Source organism: Leptopilina boulardi, unplaced genomic scaffold, assembly GCF_019393585.1.
Source record: "Leptopilina boulardi isolate dan_hultmark-lab unplaced genomic scaffold, ZJU_Lbou_2.1 LbouV2_328, whole genome shotgun sequence".
Classification (NCBI taxonomy): Eukaryota; Metazoa; Arthropoda; class Insecta; order Hymenoptera; family Figitidae; genus Leptopilina; species Leptopilina boulardi.
Window position 1 is genome coordinate 298,105 of NW_026137894.1, and position 15,040 is coordinate 313,144.

Here is a 15,040-nt window from a genome sequence, read left to right on the forward strand (position 1 = left end):
TTAAATTTTATAATTGCAAAAATCATCGTATAATTTTTTTGTGAAATTTAATTCTCAACGTCTTCAATTTCGTTCTTTGAAATTAACTCGGTATATTCTTCTATGCTTATTTTTTTTTGCATGTATTCTTTTTTTTTCTCAACTATAAAATTAAAAGCTATTGGATCCCTCTTGTCAAGGTTCTTTTACAAAATTTTGCAATACCAACTCCGTCAAGATTTTTGTATTTTCCTTGTGTAAACCACAGAAATCACGGAGCTTCATTGACTCTCAAACACCTATCAGTCGCTTTACAACCGTCCTACCGGACAGACGGTTGTAGACAAAGAGTCGCCTTCTCAATTCTCTTTGCCGGTAATTCCTTTATCGTCAAAAAAAAAAAGAAAAGAAAAAATATTCAAGAAAGTAGTCTTCCTTGAATGAAAAGTGGCATCCGATTATTAACCACGTGATATTCGATCTCTATAATATTAAGAAAAAAAAAAAAAAAAAAAAAAAAAATGATCCAACAAGCAAGGTTGTTCTATTTTCAAGGTTAAGATTGAGAGAGAAAACAAAAATTTCTTTTTTATTCAAATAATATCGATTTACTTATAAAATTAAAAAAATTAATTAGAATTAAATTTTTTTTATTTCAATCAAATATAAATTTTATTCTAATGAATAAATTTCTATTTCTAATTGACTCAAATTGATACATATTTTGTTTAATAAATATTTTTCTAATAGAAAAATTTTTATTTCATTCAAATAAATATTTAACTAATAGAAAAAAAAAATTATTTCATACAAATAACTATTTACTTGTGGCAAATTAATATTTATCTGATAAAAATAATTATTTGTTTGATACATAAATATTTATTTATAAATTTCAATAATTATTGATTTCACAGAAATAAATATCTATCTGATATAAAATCAATAAAATATTTATTTTATTGAAATAAATATTTATAATGTAAATAAACAATTATCGAGTATTAACTATTTTATAAAAATAATTAATTAATACAAATAAAAAATTTATTAAATAATCGTGATTATGAAATCTGAATTGAAATAAACTTTTCTTTTTTTTTTTTATACAAATTCTCTTTATATAAAAATATTCACGAGATAAAATTGGGAAGTAAAAAAAATTTCTTTCTAAACCTTTTTTCATTGATTGTTTTCCATTTTTTGGTGAAAAATTACATTGAGAGCTTTAACAAAATGTCAAATCATTTAAACCGGAAGTGATTGTTATCAGAATTTATCGAAGGTGTCATAAAACTTGTGTATACGTTTTATCAGTGATAAGAATTTGCGGAAATCAATATGTGTTGTGATACATTTTTCTTTCTCTATTATTGTAGTTGGTGATTTTTTGTTTTTTTGAAATTTCTTTCGTTTTTTTTTTCTATAATTCCACCATTTAACGATAACAGGAATTTCTATTTTTGTATTTTCATTATCATCGTCAATATATTGCATTGAAATTGTTTTTATTTTATTAAACTAATAATAAAAATTTTGTAAATTCCACTATATTATACAATAATATTTGTTTTTTATTATATTATTTAATATTATTTTATAAAGTGTAATAATAATAATAATAATAATAATAATAATATATAAAAAAAATATATAAAAATATAAAAAATATTTAAAAAACATAAAAATAAATATTTTAAAAAATATTTCAAATTTTTTATGGTGTTTCGACAGTGTTTTTTTTATTGCATTCTTCGGAAAAAAATAATATCTTTTTGCAAAAGTCTATTTAGAAAAAATTTTTAATTTACTGATTTTTTTTTACTTTTTTTTTTAATTATTATTTTTTCCGAGGTAAAGACTATTTTTTTTAATTAAAATTTTATTTTTTCGCTCTAATGTGGTTTTCTTTTATCTATATATAATTAAACGTTTTTCCGGATAAATTAATTTTTTTCAATCAATTTTTTTCTAACGCAAAAGAAATTATTTTCGAGATCAATGGACTAAAATGTTTCATTTAATTGATGCTTTTGCAAATAATTCATTATTATAATTTTGATTATATATAAAAAAATATTCAAAAAATTAACTATTATAATAATTAATTAATAATAATAAAATAATATTATAAAAATAATATAATAATAAAATAATAATATAATAATAATATAATATAAAAATAATAACAATGAGAAAAAAATAGTTATTACAAATATAGTTATTATAAATAATTATAATTTCTCAAACGAGTTTTTGATAATAAAATTTATAAGACAAATTATTGGTAACAAAAATAATCTTGAGAAATAATTTTTAATATTTCACAAAAATATTAAAAAAATTGTTTTTTCTTGAAATACTTTTTTTATTTATTAACTTTATTAACTGAAAGTTTATTAAAAAAAATATTATTATCGCATTATTAAAGAATAATTAATTTTTGTTTACATATAATGAGAAATTATTTTTAACAATTAGTCATGAATTTGTTTACGAAAATTTTTTTTCCCCCTTTAATATAGAATGTATATTTTTTAAAAATATTGTTTTTTGTAAAAAAAAAAAGTGTTTTCTTCAAATAATCACACAAATTCTCCAGCATAGCTGTAGACAATTTTTTTTTTTGCATCATTCATTTTTTTTTTTATTCATATTATACTGCTCACTATTAAATCACGTGATTATCAGCATTTATAAGAAATCGTAACCAATATATATATATGTATATGTAATATCATCACAATTTTAATAAACATATATTTCCTAAAAATCTATCCATTTTAAATATTCCTGTTAGTTATAGATAAAACGGCGAGCAAACAAAGTCTTTAAATTGAAATTGCTAAGCAGGTTTTTTTATTCTATAGAAATTCATGAGAGATCATTAATAAAATCAATTTAGTTTGATATATCAAATTCAATTAAATTTACTAAGAAAAAAAATTTTTTTTTTTAACTTTTTTTTTTATTTTTATCTACTTCAATAAATAAATTATTAAAATATTTTTGATTAATTTAACAAAATTTATTTGTTTTTTTTTTTAATTAACATTTTTTTACTTAAGTAAAAATATTAAATCTCAATAGATTTTTATAATTAAATCAAATTAACAAATTTCATTATTAAATTAAATAAATAATTAATTTTAAAAAATTATAAATTATATTTTCTAATTTTATTATTATCATCAATTGAATTGAAATAAAAAAATTTTAATTTTACTATCCAATTTTATTATCAAAATTAATTTTGAAATATATAAAAATTTGTCTTTGTAAATTTTTTTCATATTATTTACTTTCATATAATAATTATAATAAGAAAAAAAGTGTCGTTCAAGTGTATTAAAAAAAAAACGCTCTCTTTTTATTAATAATTCAAGAACGAAGATGGTTCTGTTATCTATTTGAAAAGACTGGGATGCAGATGAACTTGAGTTCCAACTGCTGATAAGAACAAAAATCTAAATAGTGAATTTAAAATCGGTTTTCTTTCATCAGTCGACAAAATTTCGTGCGTGAAACGTTAACATATATAATATATATATTTATTATATTTATTTCAAATGAATTCATCATATCAGTGAGCGAGTGGAAAAGAAAAAAAAATGGAAAAGCAAAAAAAAACTCGAGAAAAAAATGCAGGTGTTAAGGTGGTTTTTTTCAAAAATTACGTAAAAGTACAAATTTTTAAGTGAGAACGTATTTTTTTTGTCGCGAGACAGTATAAGCATAAAATTAACGAATATTAATATATAAAGTGGTTTTTTTTTTTTTTGTGAAACTGAATTTTGAGTAAAAGGCATAAAAATGCATTTATCCAACGAAGGAGACGAGAGTAATTCATGGGGTTACCAAAATACTTTGGTAAGTTAATTTTATTTAATCAATATATATATAATATACACGGTTATATAAAGTTCCAAAAACTTTTTTTTTTTAAATGGCAACAATATAATTTTAAAAAAATTTCTCAATTTAGAGATTACCATCAAACGGGTTAATTATATCAATAAAAATGCTATTTTTACTCAACACGTTATTAAAATTAAGAATTTAAAAAAAATAAATTTTTCCAGGAGTTATAGAAACTTAAAGTCGTTGGTATATTATCCCCTATGAAAGTTTGTTTATTTATAAAATATCCGAAAAAATTATTTTATTATTTATTTTATCTAGGGTCAGTCGGGGTAAATCCGAACGGGGGGTAAATCCGAACGCTAATTATTTCAGCTTAATTAAAATTTTTAAAAATAAGTTCGATATGAGAATTTTTACCTCAGATCCTCTTGAAGAGATTCTAAGTATTATCCCATTTTTTGTTTGTTAATTAGCAACAGCATAAACAAAGATAACAAGTATTGCAAAAAAGATTGAAAATCAAAGATGACACTCTTTCAGTATTTTGTCTCGTATTTGAAGAAAAAGAAGCTAAAAATTCATTTTATTATTTATAATTGTTTGTTATGAATACTAGAACAGAAACTATATTTGATTTTTGCCTTCTGTAAAATTTTATTAATAATATCAGACCGTTCGTATTTACCCAAGAAAATTGGAAAACTGGGGTAAATCCGAACGGTATTTTTAATAATTTTTTTTTACATCAAAGCCACACAAAATTGTTTTTATTTGATTACACTATTATTTTAACATTATAAAAGTACATAGAAAAAAGTTTTTCTTTCTATACGTATCCTCGTTAGTAATTAATAAGCAGAAACTTAATCTCTGTTCTCTCGAAGGAGTGTTTCAATTTTTTTGCCAAATGGTTTGTTGAAAAAAGTTTTTCAGGATCTTAATAAAATTTGGTATTCTACGGTTTTTGGGGTCGCTAATTACCAATTTGAAGTCAGTTTTTCAAAATTCAAAATGGCGGACGAGAATTAAAAAATTCATTGGATTCGCTCGAAAATTGTTACTCGGGGGGTTTCAGGGTTAGCAAATTTGATCATTTTTAAAAATAAGTTTTAGGAAAGTACGCCATTTTGAATTTAAAAAACTTAACTTTTATTTTTGTATTTACATTCAATCACTCCAAAATACTTTCTGTACCAAGTTTTGCAAAAATCCGTTATGATTTGATAAAGTTATTGAAGGTTTTAATTGTGTAATGCATTTTAATTTTTAACCTGTTTGATTTTTGTATTTATATATGATGCATTATTACATAATAGGTTTATTATCGTATTTTTTTTGAGTTTTTATATAAGTTTAACAATTGCAATACTTTAAATTTATTTTCCCTAAGATTTTTCTGAAATACAGTGGCGTTCGTATTTACCCCTATATTTTAGGAAAGTTGCAAAGTATCGAGGTAAATACGAACGCTAAGTTTCCTGCGATTGTAATTTATCAAAAATTTTTTCTACCCCATAAAATTGTTCTATGGAAGTAAAGTAACAACTTCATGCACCAGAATACCGGAAGTATTTTTTTTTTAAAGAAAAAACTTATGTTATTGTTGAAACTTACTAAAAGCGTTCGGATTTACCCCGGTTGACCCTATATAAAATCTTTTTTTAGAATGTAGCAAAAAAAATTTAATATTTTTATGCAAATTGTTCAACAAATTCTAAAACTAACATTGAATTTTGACTATAAAAAATCTATATATTTATTAAAAAAGGTAAATTTTTAAAAAATCGAAATTTTTAGGTTATGTAACGAAGCCGAAGTACGCAACGTTTAAGATAAAACGATTTTTAAAGAAATAATTTTTTAAAATTAAAAATTCTATAATTTTTTGCTTAAAAAATATTTCTTGTAGTTTTCAATAATCAAAAAAATTATTAAAAAAAATTTTTTTTTTGGACAAAAAATTATAGAATTTATTATTTTCAAAAATTATTTCTTTAAAAATCATTTATCATAAACGTTGCGTACTTCAGCTTCGTGGTTATGTAAACAATTTAATATATAATTTTTGGATAATAAGTTCTTTAAGTTATTTTAAGAGGAAATGTTGTAAAATTAACTTGAAAAATATATAAATATTAATGACAGTTATAATTTTGAGGTTATGTTGTAACGCTTATAATTTACTTATTTCTATTTTTTTGACACAAAAGTTTGTGAAAAATATGAAGAAAAGATGCACTATACACTTATTTACTTCCTGTAAATCAAATTTTCAAAAAATAATTAATTTTAAAAAAATTTTGATTTAAATTGCAAATTTTTGTATCTCACTTTACACGATTTAAGTAACTAATTTTTTTCTGCTTTATTCTGACAAAAAAATATTAAATAATTACATAAACAATATTTTTACACTAAGCGGTATTTTTAAATAATTAAAAATAAAAATTTTATTCATTAAAAACTGCCGATGGGTATAATAGCCCCTGGCCTTGTATATAATTACCCCGGTTGATGGTACATATAATTTTTTTTCGAAAAAACATAATTTAAAAAAAAAATTTGTAACTTTCAGATATTGCCCTGTATATTATATATATTTTTCTTTCTTTATCTTTTGCATGAAAGCATAACCTAAAAATAATAATAACTTGCGTTGTTATTATTATTAAATTAATTATTCTCGCAGTTTATGAATACTTTACAAATTTTTATAGTGCAAAATAATAATATTATAATTTAGTATTAATTATTTTAAAATAACAAAGAAAATTATTTTAAGACATTATTCCTATACATGGTCAAAAGGGAAAATTCTTTGATTATATAAAAAAATTATATTAAATTAAATTTTCTAAAAAAGTTTTATTTGAATTAAAAGACAAATGTTGGATAAAAAAAATTTCTTCAAATTAAATAAAAGTTTTCTTTGATATTTTTTTGAGTTAAAGAATAATTAATTTACTAATGTTCTGCTTATTAACTAATTTACTTTTTTTATTTTATACAATTATAAGTTTAACTAATTTTCTTAATTACTAATTAAGTAATATTTAGTAATTAATAATTGTTAATATTACTAATTACTAAATTTTACTTTATATTAGTAAAGAAAAATTTTTTTTTTTGCACTAATTACTAATAATTTATTCATTTATCATATTAATTAGAATTAATTAATAATTCTCGAATTATTTTCGACGTATAAATTTAAACCTATATACGATCAGGATTGGCGCAATGCAGAAATATTTATTTTTAACGATGGGTTTAATATTTAATTAGAACTCTTGGGATTTGAATTATTTCGGCATTATGTTATCTCTCTTGAGAGGCCAAGAACACGATTTTCATGCAATATATGCGTTAAGTCTATAGTGAACTGTATATATCCTATTTTCGTTATTATTTTTAGCCGGTAGGTGCTGGATTACAAATATAGAATTGTCATTGTGATTATTGCTTTGTTGAACACGTGCTTCATATCCTAACGCTGAACGTTTTTCACATATATAAGAAAACGATACATTTTTTGTCATTTTTTCCGTCAAAATTTAAAAAATACCTAAAGAATATTTTTTTAACGCCTCTTTAATATTTTCTAAATTTCCTTATCGCGAGGTCAAAGGGTAAATTTAAATGATATATGTATGTTTTGATGTTTACAAAAATTCTTTTAATTAAAATATATAAAAATGAAAGAAATTTTTTTGGCAGAAATCGTTAGAAATTATTGTGTTGAACTGGCGATAAAGTAAGGTTATGTTAGCCACTCACTCAAATGTCTCGATGTTGATTGAATAGCAATAATAAATATATACAGCAATACAATATGTGCAAATTATTTACATAATTCTGAAAGTATCAATATTATACTTTAAAACTCGATTTATAATTATACGAATGGATGAAAATACATTTATTACTTTGTGATTGAAAACAACATATTTGTTTTCTTTCAAGTCACGAAATATTTGTGAAATTTAATTAAAATTATAATTTAGTTACAATACTCATCCTATATACTTATATTTATAAAAATATATTTTTGCTTCCTTACAGAGAAGAAAACTTTTTTTTTTAATTAAAACGCGAAAAAGAATATAAAGCTAAAGCAGAATTGGGATCTGAAATACTGCGATACGCCATCTGGTGAGAGCCTTGTTGTGGTGGCCATATTTTCATTCCGTGTTTCTCTAACATATACAAAAGAAAGAGATAAAAAACCAAGATGGTTGTCACAAGAAGGCTCAGGGGTGGGTCAGTTTCGCGTGATTTCTGATCCCAATAGCTTCACGAAAGACGTTCGCGAACGTGAAACATGAGTTAGAAAAGGACAGAGATATATTCGTATCCTTTTCTATCTCATGCATCTCGTTCGCGAATCTATTGTGCGTTGGCTAATAGATTTGATTATAATCGGAATCGAAAATTTTTATCAATACAATAAGTCTGCTTCCACAATAGCTAAACCATATCGTCTCGAAAAAGATGCGCGCGCATCCATTGCCAACTGTTGACAAAAAACTTAAGTTAGTTCCACAATAGGCAAAAGGCCAACGCACAATAGATTTAGATTTAGATTTTTTTTTATTTAATATCTCTGTTCTTTTCTTACTCATGTTTCATATACAGGCCAGAGCAGAATAAAAACGTAACCGGAATCGTAATCGCAACCAGAAGAATGAGTAAAAGAAGGATAGACATATTGTTTAATCTTCTCTAACTCATTATTTCGGTTGCGTTTGCGGTTACGATTCTGGTTACGTTTCTATTCTGCTCAGGCCTTTGACGAACGTCTTTCGCGAAGCTATTCGGTTTAGGACTAAAATCATATCGTCTTGAAGACGATTTTGAAGATAAAAAAATTCGCGACAATAGAAAAGTATGCGCGCGCATCAATTGGTCTTGAAGACGATACGATTTTGTCTATTGGGAACCGCAGAGCTGCGACACGCCATCTGGTGTCGACCCACTTGCGGTAGCCATTTTTTCTTTGTCTCTGTCTAACACATGTATAAAGAAAGAGACAAAACAGCAAGATGGTTGCCGCAAGTGGGTTCAGGGTTGAGTAGTTACACAAGATTTCGGATCCCAATTGTGGAACTAATCGTATTTCACATGTGTACTAAAAATTAAAAAAAACATCTTACCTGGGAGGATATTAAATTATTTTCTTTTGGAATTGGCGGTCTATAGTGACTTTTACATACTTTATGTCAAACATTTTTGTTTTTATTTCTGTTTCCATCGTGTTAATTAAAGAATGATGAAAAAGGAAAATGGTTGTTAGAACTATAGTAAGTAAACACCATATGGCGTATTGCAGTTTAGCCAATTCCATTAACAAAACAAATTTTTGCTATAATTTTAATAATATTTACAAGCTGAATTTTTAGAAAATAGAGGAACACGTGAAATAATTTTTTTTGTCGACAGTTGACAATGGATGCGCGCGCATATTCTCCTCCTGAAAAATCGTTTTTAAGACCGTGCGATTTAGCTATATTGTAGAAGCAGCCTAAGGATGCGGTCACATGAAGCAGATTAATCGATTAGTGAATTAGACGAAGACCAATCAAAATGCACTCTCTTGCGGTAAATTAACATTTGCCACAAGAGACTTAATTTTGATTGGTTGAAGTGTTTCTGCTAATTCGCTAATAGGCCTAAGCAGAATGAAATCTCTAATCGTAAATCTTAAGCTTTTACATGAGAGAGAAAAGGACACAAGATATTTCTATTCTTTTCTTTTTCATGTAAAAGCTTAAGATTTACGATTAGAGATTTCATTCTGCTTAGGCCTATAATATGTCTCGTGTGTGTCAGTATCCTAAGAATACGATAATCTTCTATTATATTAAGTTAACAAATTTCCAAAAGCGACACCGTGACCTCGACACCGTCCTTGGAAAATCTATTTTCACTTATTTTCAAATAAATCAAAATACTTTGCCGCATGCTTTTAGAAAATCTTACATACTTTTTTTGTAACATGTTTTTTCAATTTTAACCCGAAAAAGGGTTATTTTGCATTTTCATCCCAAAAAAGGGTTATTTTGCAATTTTATGCAATTTTTTACGAATTTTTGGATATATACCTTTAAAATCTCTTTATAAAGGTTTACTCTGGATAATAAAAATAAAAACTGATATTTTAAAAGGTTTTTCGATTTATTATGAACATTTTTCTCAAAAATTTTCAAAATCTCCATATGTTTGTGGGGCAATTTACAGCAATATAATATAATATAAGATAAAAAAATATATTATAATATAATATAATTAATATTGTTGTTATAATTATAATATATTAAAACAATTAATATTTAACAATTGTCATTTCATCCTTCAATGATACTGATCAAAATTAAGATAAATTTTATATTTAATATTAATAATATATTAATTTAAAACATAAATTATATATATAATATACATAAATTACAATAAGTAAACATCAATAAGTACAATTATAACCGAACGAGCGTTAGCGAGCGAGGAATACATTGCTAGTACTATAATAATAATAAAATTAATTTTTTTAACTAACTAATTAATTAAAATTACATTTCCTGCACAAGAAATCACCGAATGATTTCTCAAAAAAAAAATTCTTAAAAATATTAAATACTGTATGAATTTTTAGATATGTAAACTTTAAGTTTTTTTTATCCTAAAATTGAATTTAACTAATAGCATTAATAGATAGTTATTTTTAATTATAAATAAATAAAATATAAAAATGAATAAATTACGGTATAGAGAGCTTGTAAAATTTGCGATTTATTATATATAACGCTATATATTATCATAACTGGGAAATACAGAAACAAAAGAAATTTTATGATGTCACACATTATGACGTGATCCACAAAATCTATACATTTGTAAAAAAATTCATTTTCATCATTTTAGATTTCTATTGACTTAATAATAATTTCAACAAAAGATTGTTATGAAATATTGTTCCAAAGTTTTATGTGTTTGTATTTCGAGGAGAAATGTTTGCAAATGACTAACTTGGAATATTGCCGTGTACGATATTTATATTTTCAAAAAAAAACATTTTCTTTCTGTACCAACATATATATATATATATACAGATAGCATATATATATATAAGACACGTGACCATTGTTAATTGTGTCCCATTTGTAATGCACCTTCAGATTTTATTACTTCTTTAAGTGTTACATGTATCAAGATATATACTGTCAACAGGTGTCATAATTCAAAAATGAAAAAAACAAATAATAATTTTTAAAGTTGCTTTCATTTTTACTATATTTTCAATTATATAGTAAAATTTTTTTAAAAATTGAATTTTAAAAATTATTAATTATACTAATATTAAATTTAATAAATTAAATTGAGAAAAAAATGTTTCTTTTTAACAAATTTTGATAAAAAAAAAATGAAATTTTGGTTTTTGAACGAGTTTTGAACTATAGTTTGTATAAACGAGTATTTTTGTTATCATGAGTATTGAACTCTGACCTTTATCGTCCCCAGACGTATATAATTTTATCGTGTCTTCAATGGGGAGATTTTTAATCAAAATAGAATTCACAATGACTATTAACTTTTGAAAAACATATAGTTTCTTCAAGTTCAAGAAAAATTTTATTATAAACAAATTTTTTTTTTCTTTCAATATTATGATAAAAAAATTTTTATATTATTACACTGAAAAAAAAAAATTATTTGATTCAAATATTCGATATACTTCCCACATATAGCACGACTTCTTGCTGCAAGGTTACTGTAAGGATATCTGTAGGGTTTGTAAGGTTACCGTGTAAGCCTACAGTAAACTTGAGGTCATCTTAAAACTTCCGCCATTACAGTAAGCTTACACAGTAAAGCTAATGGTAAGCTTACACAGTAAGGTCGTGGTAAGGTTACATGGTAAGGTTGTGATAAGCTTACACGGTAAGGTTGTTGTAAGCTTCCCGTAAGGTTGCTGTAAGGTTACTATAAACATAGAATGTTATTAATAAATAATTTTTAGTAATATTTATGCGCAGTAGTTTATTATGGCACATACGGCTGCGCAGTAAATTTTATTTAACAAACCCTGATGGGGTTCATGAAGTACTTTACCAAATATATAATTTAAAAAAAAATTTATAATATAATATATATTATAATATAATTATTTTTAATATATTTTCATATTACTCTATGTTTACAGTAACCTTACAGCAACCTTACAGTAAGCTTACGGGAAGCTTACAACAACCTTACTGTGTAAGCTTACCTTAGCTTTACTGTGTAAGCTTACTGTAATGGCGGAAGTTTTAAGATGACCTCAACTTTACTGTAGGCTTACACGGTAACCTTACAAACCCTACAGATATCCTAATAGTAACCTCACAGCAAGAAGTCGTACTATGTGGGTTGACTATTATCAAATAAATATTTATTTGTATCAAATAATTATTATTTGAGTCAATTATATGGTATTTTTGTTTCAAATACAGAAATTATTGGTTCAAATACAATTTATTTAATTCGAATAAAAATTATTTGGTTCAAGTAAATATTTATTTGACAATAGTCAAGTAATCGAGTGTATTTGAATCAAATATTTTTTTTCTAGTTGAACTATTTGAAATTTTTTTTGTAAAAAATGACATAAATATAATTTACTAGATTTTTTGCAATTTAAAGATTAAAAATTCGTTCTCAAAATTGTTTACATTCTTTGATGTTTTTTTTTTTAAATTTTCAAGGAAAAAAAAACGAAAATCATATAGTAAAAGTACCCACAAATTTGATTTTCATGATGAAAATTATATAAAAAAAAAATCCCAAAAATTCATGGTTTTTGCATTTCTGTTTAGTGTTTTTTACACTGATGAAATTCACAAAGTTAATTTGGAAAAAAAATTTTTTTTTTTAAAAACGGAGTTATTTTTTTAAAAAATTGAAAATTTTTTGTTTTTACAGCGGGACCAGGCTTAAAATTTTTTAAAAAAATTAAAGAATGCAAACACTTTTAAAAATAAAATTTTAATCTTTAAATTGCACAAAATCTGTACCTAAAAACATTGTATTAAAAAAAATAAATAAACATTAAATTGATGTATTTTTAAAAAAATTTATGAGCATTGAAAAAAAAATCTTTAAAAACCTGAAATTTTGAAAAATTCATATTTCGTAAAACGGCTATTCTAATAATTATATAGATGCAATTAAAATTGTATTGGAGAATATTTTTTGAAAAATCACCTCATTGTGTTTATAAACCGTAATTTTTGCATAAGAAGTATTTATCAATTTGGAACGCACCATTGAACTGTTTACAACATATTATATATATATATATATATATATACACAGGAACTCGTGATCGCATTTTTCTCATAAAAATTTTTCTGAGACAAATAATACTAACATTGCGAAAAGCATGTTAATTTTACATATATATATATCAACATATTATGTCATAATCTCAATATTATAGTTTAAAACATCTTATTTCAGAAAAATATTGTATTTCTAGAAATTTCAAACATGAAATTAAAAAAATGACTGAAGAATAAACAATAAAAAAATTAAAATAATTTTTTTAAATTATATACTATTATTATTATATAATATTATATTATTATTATTATTATTATTGCTTAAAAATATTTAAAAATTTTAACATATAATAAATTTTTCTAAAATTAAAAACTTTTTTTTACGTCATTTATATTTTTTTTTAAATTTTTGACACTTTCCGTCAAATTTAAATAATTAATTTATTAAGTATAAATAAATTTATAAAGCAATTGGTCTTCTTAACACTAGAACTACCGATGGTACATTTTGTCCCGCGGCGCACGGTTTTTCTTGTGTATCTTTCGTTAATGACTATAGCTAGAGGGCTAAAATTTTCTGACTTTTCTTTTTTGTTGAGTTTAATCAGTATACCAAATTTCAGATTTTTATGTTTATTAGAACCTGAGATCTAAACCGGCTAGAATTTTATGAGTAAGTTAATTTAAGGTGGTTTAAACAGAAATAATACATAGTCGCACATATTTTTTCAAAATAAAGTAATTTTGCCCTGCATTTTACCCATTTTTTTTATCTGTTTTTGTCTATTTTTTAAAAAAAGAGGTACAACTTTTTTTCTTTTGATCGCTATTAAAAAATGTCTAAATAAAAAAGTGTGTATTTTTACTCATGTTTTTCAAAAAAAAAAAAAAAATTGAAAAAAATTTTTTTTTGGAAAATAAAATTTTTTGGAAATTTGAAATTAAAAAAAATATTGTGTAACTTTGTTGTTTTCACTCCAATCAAAAAATGTTAAAAAGAAAAAGTGTTTCATTTTACTCACATTTTTCAAAAAAAAAAATTGAAAAAAATTTTTTTTTGAAAAATAAAATTTTTTGAAAATTAAAAGTTTGAATAATTTTGTTGTTTTTTGACGAAATTGTCTGTCCAATGAACTCAGGCGAAATTTTGGTGCACTTAAAGTGCAAATCAAATTTGAGGTCGATTACTTAAAATTTACTCAAGTTATCGTCGAGACAAATTTTTTGTCTACAGACATACAAACATAAATACAGACAAACATTTGTTTAAAACCTATTTTTTTTTTGGCATCAGGGAGTCTTGAAACATGGAGATTCACAAGAATTAGAGGTAAAAAACATAAATGAATAATGGGACAAAATGTACCAGTGGTAGTTCTATAGGTATGCAGGATCTTCGGTAGTTCTAGTGCTAAAGTATATTTATCATTATCGTAAATTGCTAGTAATAATGCAAAAAAAAAAATAATAAAAATATTGCAGAAAAAATGTAAATTGTTTTTTTCTAGTTTAAAATAATAATATTTAATATTTATTTAGTATTTTTATATTAATAATAATAATTATTATTATTATTAATATAAAAGTACTAAATAAATATTAAATATTATTATTTTAAACTAGAAAAAAACAATTTACATTTTTTCTACAATATTTTTATTATTTTTTATAATAATAATAATAATAATAATTATTATTATTATTATTATTATTATTATTATTATAAAAGTACCATAAATAATTATAAATAATTTATGAAAATATTAATAATAATAATAATAATAATAATAATATTGTAATCTTTTTTAGTTGAAGAAAAAGAAGAACTTGCGAATCTTTAGTGTTACTAATATTCCAATTAATTGGTGGTTTTTACCATTTTC

General features: G+C 23.2%; 1 protein-coding gene across 7 annotated transcripts in view; it reads left to right on the top strand.

Moving 5' to 3' along the window:
- Positions 1 to 263: 263 nt before the first annotated feature.
- LOC127285037 (chloride channel protein 2) overlaps positions 264 to 15,040 on the top strand; it is a 76,774-nt gene continuing 61,997 nt past the window's right edge. The window contains exons 1-2 of one of the 7 annotated variants that reach the window (XM_051310807.1): positions 264 to 534; positions 3,366 to 3,849. In XM_051310807.1, coding sequence (XP_051166764.1) covers positions 3,793 to 3,849 — 57 coding nt within the window. In that variant the 5' untranslated portion in view covers positions 264 to 534; positions 3,366 to 3,792. Of the gene's footprint in view, positions 535 to 2,814; positions 2,833 to 3,365; positions 3,850 to 15,040 lie in introns of those variants that run through there. The other 6 variants (XM_051310809.1, XM_051310808.1, XM_051310810.1 and 3 more) reach the window with 6 other exon arrangements.